General features: G+C 34.9%; 1 protein-coding gene across 1 annotated transcript; it reads right to left on the reverse strand.

Moving 5' to 3' along the window:
- Positions 1 to 4,965: 4,965 nt before the first annotated feature.
- On the reverse strand, positions 4,966 to 6,950 carry LOC131639297 (F-box protein PP2-A13-like). The gene is made up of 3 exons (XM_058909801.1): positions 6,154 to 6,950; positions 5,908 to 6,026; positions 4,966 to 5,600 (listed from the first exon to the last, which is right to left on the reverse strand). Exons 1-3 carry the CDS (start codon positions 6,481 to 6,483, stop codon positions 5,189 to 5,191), a joined length of 861 nt encoding a protein of 286 aa, XP_058765784.1. The 5' UTR covers positions 6,484 to 6,950; the 3' UTR covers positions 4,966 to 5,188.

The following is a 6,950-nucleotide window of genomic DNA, read 5'->3' on the forward strand; positions in this document are numbered from 1 at the left end:
TGTTTGTCTTTCCTCTTAGGTGGTGTTATTCCCATGAATTCCGCCATTCGATTCATTTGAGATGATATCTTTTGGAAAGTCTCCATGTTTTCTCTATTTGTAGTAGTAACATTTGCCATTAGTGGGCTTAAAACTGAAGTCAATTCTCTGGCCAAAACCCCTACCATACCATGGTTGCTTGCATCCATTTCTTGTCGAAATGCTGCTTGGTTATTTGTGGTAAAGTGGGGCACCAGGGTAGCAAAACTAGTGTTATGTGCACTTCGACCCACTGAACTAACATTCGGTGAAAATGTCGCATTGTTAGTTGGGGCATATATAGATCCTGCCCCTCGTACGCCTGTTCCATATGGGTATGGCATTCCATATGAACTATTTGGTCTCCATTCGAAAGCAGAATTCGTGCCTTGACCAGACAAATTATTTGCAGCATTTGTCGAGGAAAACAATACGTCCTCTGCGCTTGTGGGTGAGGGTGCGGTTGTCGACACTGAAACTGGAATAGTCCCTGGAGGCCCTGTATTATTTTCAGGCAAAGCCTGGGAATTATCTGCAAGTCTCGATCCATTTGGACCCGTTGCATCTCGTGTTCCTTGAGTAGAAGTCGAATTTGCCGCTCCTGATCCTGAACCTTGTGGGGGATCTCGATCACCCCCTGCACTGGCCGTAACGACCATTTTCTTGTTGTACCTTTGTTTGGGAATCGGTTGTGCACTGTTCTTTAATTTACCGTTCCTAAGGTTCATACAAGATCTTGATATTGTCTAGACAAAAATAAAGCAATTGATTAAAACAATCTGTCTTTGACACTGTCCCACTGGGCGTGCCAATTTGTTTACGGTGATTTCCGGTAAACAACCGCTAGTCTTCCAAACTATAATAAATATGATTTGGTTACTCGCAGGATCGACTAGATTGATCCTAGGACACATAGTCAAGAAGATTGTTATCAATGTTCATTCGAACCATATTCATGATTTGTCTTCTTCAATAAGCGTTGTTCGATTAAAGAACAAATAGTCTTGATAATCACTTTGTTATATATAAATGTGACTTCAACGAAAAGATAAGTAACATAACATATGAAATTAAAAGGACTATTAAAACGTAAAGAATCTTAAACTGCAGAAACGTTAAAGACTTTGAAAGTAAATAACATGAAAGTAATTCGAAAGTAAATGACATTAAAGTAAAGATACAGAAATGTAAATGGCAAGAAGTAAACGAAATGCAGTAATTCTGGAAGATATTTGAAAACAAAAGATAATACACATGTATTAAAGTGGTGGTGTCATACGTACATTTTCTCAGCGAACTCTTTCTCTTAACGCTTGATACTTGAGTAAATATGTGAGTGATTTGTACAAAATGAACACACAGAATCCTAACATTAAGACTCCTATTTATACTAGTTTCGACCTTAACGGTCCTATACTAATCTGCTGCCACGGTTCTCATAAGAACTTCTAGCGACGCCATCTGTTACTTGGACAGTTACGAAACCGTCTTCGAATTTCAAATCTTCCCGCCTGAGTCCGTCTTCGACGCGTGGCAGTGTATTAAAAAAACACTACGAAAAACACGCTAAGTAGTAATACTTGAATATATTTATAAATTTTGTCTAAGTCCCCGAAGACACATACTTTTCACTAGCTTTCAGTATTCATTATCTTCATAGCGAACTTAGAAATCTTTATTCTCGAAGCATGACCATCAGTAGCCATTCTTTTATTTTTAAGGGATGGCTATCAGTAACCATCTTTCCTTCGATTTTCTACTTCTTCGAAGGACAAATTCTACAAAACGAAATCTTCAGCTAACAGCGTGTGAGTTGCCTTAATATCTTAGGAGTTATTCCCTTCTTTTACAAACTCTAATCACTTAGACAGACACGACCAAACGAGCTTTTACACTTCATCTCTTTTAAAACTCTGAGGCTTTAAGATCCAGTGCTAGATATATCAATCATACAAGCATTTCACTGAAATTTTGAGTCTCCTACTAGACGAGGCTTGAGATGTCTCCAAGTTTAGTCGGCAAAATCTCAGAGTTTGAAAGTCATTACCACCGACTTCAACAACCATTAGAGTTGTTTTCATCAAAACTTTAGACATGTTATCAACTGTATACAATAAAAAGCCCTTCCTCTTTGTAACAAAGACAAGGGTTTGGGGACAACTATTTTAGGTCACTCTCAAAGGCCTAATAAAGAACAAGGCCCTTTGAGTGTGTCTTTTCTTCAACAAAATAATTCTATTGGGACACTATGAGTGTGTCTTTGGATATGTGGCGATGAAAATCAATTTGGATTGAATTGATTTTATTATTTTGAAAGCATGGTTTTAAATAAAATATTATAACAGAATTTGAAACATATAGTTGATTATATTTAATGAGATAAGACTTAATTGTTTTTTTCTTGATTATAGTTTAAAGTGAGTTAAAGATAAATAGATTTATGTTTAAATAAACTAATTCTAGAGAATAAATTTCAATATAAAAATTACGGTTAAACTTAAACGTTACACATCAATTTAAAAAAAAATTATTATATTTTCCAACTTAAATTCAAAAATACCAATCTTTTTCAACTATATATCAAATTAGTCATGTTTAAAAAAAATCTCAATCCACCCCTTTTAATTCTTAAGCACCTGGCGAAATTCCAATTATGCCCCCTGATTCCGGAGATGTACATCAGAAGACACCTTTTATGCCAAAATTTGTTTCTTTCCGGAGCCTTATCTATAGAAGCATTAAAAACATAGTGAACGTTGAAAAAATTCAAATAATTCAGTTTAGGAAATATTCGGTAGATATATCTACGGAACGTGTTAAAAATAGAATGTTCCGTAGATGTACCTACGAAACATTTTGTTATATTATAAATCAACAACATTTCACTCCCAAACTCGAATTTTTTTAACATCAAAATATAGTACATTAAAGTAGTGTAATGTAAAGGCAATGGTATATAGTACACAAAAAGAATACATTGTATAAATCATCCAAATAGTATCATACATAATCAAAATAAAGTACATTAATCTAATAAAAATACAGACATCAAAATAATCATCACGATCACTACTGTGTGTCTCGAACAACATCCTCATTCTCTCCTCTGCATCTCCGGAACTACGTAACGTTTCATTTGTTCCGTAGATGCACCAACGGAACATTCTGCAACACACAAACACAACAATGGCGTCCGTAACTGTTCACTTTCCTGGAAAAACCATTTTTGAGCCCCTGGCCATCTGTTTTACACAACTAATAATACTGACATTGTCTCTAAACTATGTTTCTAAAACTATCCAATAATTTCTACACCTAAAATTGTATTCTAACTCTATTACGGGAAATACTCGAAAATAACTCGAAAAGTCAAAAACTTACCTAATAAATTGAGTCTTGAACGAGTTCGAATGTGTTGATCGTTGACGATGATGTTCACTGTCGAACTCGAGGGAAAACAATAGAGTTTGGTGGAAGTTTGATTTTTGAGGTTGAGAGAGATTGAGAGTGTAGAGAAGATGAAAAGTGAAGAATGAGAGAGGAGAAGAGTCTGGCGCGAATATAAGATCAAATGCTCTCGGAGTTGCATAACTGGGAATGAACTTTGAACTTTGAACTTTGAATAAAAAAATGTGTTTCCAGAGATACATCTATGGAAGCAGGGGGACTTTTTGGCAACGCGCATGGTGGCTAAGAAGTCTAAGGGTTGGATTAAGAGTTTTCAAAAAAATCACAACAAAGAGTATGCATCGGGACAACTGGCGCATGCTCTCAAAATTATACTTCGGCGTCAGACCAATTGGTGCATGCTCTCAAAATTATACTCAGGAGTCAGACCAATTGACACATGCTTATAACCAATAAAATAAAAAACGAATGCACAATGACGTCAGACCAATTGACGCATGTATATAACAAATGCATATGCCAATTGATCTGATGCACGTTTATTGTTGTATTTTTTTTTGAAACATGGGTGGATTGATATATAATTAGGAAAGATAGTTAGTTTAGAAATTAAATTGGAAAAGATGAATATTTTTATTTAAAAAAATATCTTACACATCCTACATTTAAGTAGAATTAATTTTAGGTTGAATATACAAAATTCTCTTGTAATATAGGTTGTAATATAGGTGAAATTCGTTTTTCCCTGTAAATTTTTTTTTCAAGCACCCTCTTGAAATATAAAAATACTATGTCTTTTGTCCCCTAAGTGTAAAGTTTACCCCTGTAATATTTTTTTTGTTTGATTTTTCCACTAGATTTAGTGTTTAAATTGCACGATTAGGGGAAAATCCAAACAAAAAAATATTACAAGAGGAAAACTAAAAAGAAATATTACCAAAGAGCAAATTTCACTTATATTAAAAAAGTGATATTAACCCTTAATTTTATGTATCTAAACATATATCAAAAATCGATTTAAAATGAATTATACACCTCCTAAAATTGTTTTTGGATCTCCCAAAATAAAACATCAATCAATATTTAAGAGTAGGGTACATGTTAAAATGACAAACAAAAAGTGGAACAAACAGCATGCAATGGAAAGGAAAGTTTCAACTAATAGGTCATAAATCCAAGTAAGTCTCACATCAAATGGGGATCCACTTGCAACATGGACAGACCATCTATGTCAAAAGCATAGAGATATTTAGGTAAAAGTGTGGAAACTATATCCCCACATATACAAGTATCTGATTGATATTTATCTGGTTAATCACTTTTCTAACTCAGAATTGCTTAGGGACACAAAAATACAACCACAGAAACTGTTCTAAACAAATCTTTAAAAAAATAAAGATATTTCAAATGACATCTATGTGAAATCCTTAAAAAAAAAAAAGTTTAAGGATATTGATTGAAGAAAAATGTTTAGATTTTCAAACATAAACTATCCATGCAAACCAGCTGAAGTAATACAACACATGATCCATTCCAATCTTTGAAAAAACACAACAATCAATTTCCAATATTAACAAAACAATACATAGACAAGTCACACCTCGATTCCGGCTTGAAACTTTATCTTATCAAAGAAACAAAACATCTAAATTCGGAAGCCTTTTATGGACTATATCCGTAAATATCACTTCCGCTTCTCCATACGCGACCAAAATCACAACTTCAACTCAGGTGACTGAGTTTTCCTATCTACAAAAACAATTTACATTTCTATTTTTACATTACTGTTGCATATAAGCACAGAGTCGACACACAAACCACCTTTCGTATGAGTACAATCTATCTGAGTCAACGAAAACTTGACATTCATCAAATCATTTGAACTCTTAGACACAAAGTTTCCTACATGGTAGAGGATCCAGTGGCCTGGATTATCCAAATGAGTATGGGATACAGCGCGTTGACTGTCAGAAGTTGTAAGCTGAAACTTGGCAGGTTTCATGTCCCATCCATGGATGTGCTCGGTCTTACAAACTCGACGACCGAGCTTCTTGGATGACCTGCCAAGGTGAAGTCTGAAGTACACACTGTATGTCCCTTCTGGAAATTGGAAATCAATGTCTCCTTCCACTTCAAGCCACCAAATTTGATGAAGATAAGCAACTGTGTGGAACCTATTCATACACATACAACAAGAGTATACTACATCAAATTCCACTATATTCATGTGTTCGAAAAGTTGTCTAACCGAGCTGAGTATAGAATCTAGACCAAGTTAAATTTGAACACTCATTCGACTCAAGACATGCGAAAGATTTGGTAATATTACACAACCTATGTAAAAATTAGTTCCAAAAGCATGAAATAAACATTCCAATCTTTTGTATGCAGCAAAACCGAACAAATTCTAGCAAAAGTCAAGATATAGCAAGTTCTACTACATTAGCACAAGCAACATAGTTTGACTTACAATAACCTCACCTTGACTCTTCAGTCGAAATGTGATTCCAATATCTGCGATCATCTATCCCCGTAATCCTTAACGCTTTGGAAGAAATTTCCAAACAAACCCCACCAGTCCTCTTATCTAGCCAAATTTCCTAAGCCAAAGTAACATTTTTGACAAATAAACATTAAGCACTTCAAAATCATATTAATAGACTTTTCTTTTTCTTTTGAGAAAACAAAGACGAACTCTACTCGAATTAACGGGCCAAGATAACTTACCTTGGTTCCATTGTCAAACAAGTTATGCTTGCAAAGTCTAGCATAAATATCCCTCATCCCCAATTCAGCAACAGAACTAGTAGTATCATCATCCTCCAAAGCTTTTCCCATGATGAACTTATAATTCAAAGGCAACTTCGATTCCCAAACAAAATCAGCAAAAGAAGCATCGCGAAACGCCCTATTCAACCGCGCTAGCTTACATATATCCGGCGGATCCAAATACATCAACACCAATGCCACACAACTCTCAGGTATATCCCCAAGCCTTGGCCTCATAGAACTAGAACCCCCATCATCACATACACATGATGAAAAATTAGCACCCATGTTTAAAACACACCAAACCCTTTATCCTCACAATGTAAAATTCTTAGATTTCACAAACCCAGTATATGAATTCAAGTAAAAACTTGATCTTGAACTTCAATTTCTCAAATTCATCACATACCAAACCAAACTACTTCATACCCACAATTTAAAATTCCAAATTTTCACAAACCCAGATCATGGATTCAACTAAAAACTATATCTTGAACTTGAATTCATCAAATTCGTCGCACAATGAATCAATTGAATACTATACCTCCCAATGTTGAAAGCAAAGCAAAAAATCTAATTGTGAAGAAGGGAAATTGGAGATGGAAACGACAACTATGGAGCTGTTGTGAATTCCTATGAGCGACACGCGTGTGTGCGCCGTTTTCCAGTTGGACTGGGTTCTTCAAGATCTATGCTTAAAAGAAGATCAGATAATGTTCACGCTGTGAGAAAGAGAGAAAGAGATAAAGAAGAAA

The sequence above is a fragment of the Vicia villosa genome, unplaced genomic scaffold (genome assembly GCF_029867415.1).
Source record: "Vicia villosa cultivar HV-30 ecotype Madison, WI unplaced genomic scaffold, Vvil1.0 ctg.002580F_1_1, whole genome shotgun sequence".
NCBI classification, from domain to species: Eukaryota; Viridiplantae; Streptophyta; class Magnoliopsida; order Fabales; family Fabaceae; genus Vicia; species Vicia villosa.

Bases quoted from the DNA above. Each gene is read 5' to 3' on its own strand.
- LOC131639297 (XM_058909801.1), bottom strand. From the start codon at position 6,483: ATGGGTGCTAATTTTTCATCATGTGTATGTGATGATGGGGGTTCTAGT. The intron at 6,027-6,153 runs GTAAGTTATCTT...ACTTTGGCTTAG, and splicing joins TGTTTGACAATGGAACCAAG to GAAATTTGGCTAGATAAGAG. The intron at 5,601-5,907 runs GTGAGGTTATTG...GTGTATGAATAG, and splicing joins ATTTCGACTGAAGAGTCAAG to GTTCCACACAGTTGCTTATC.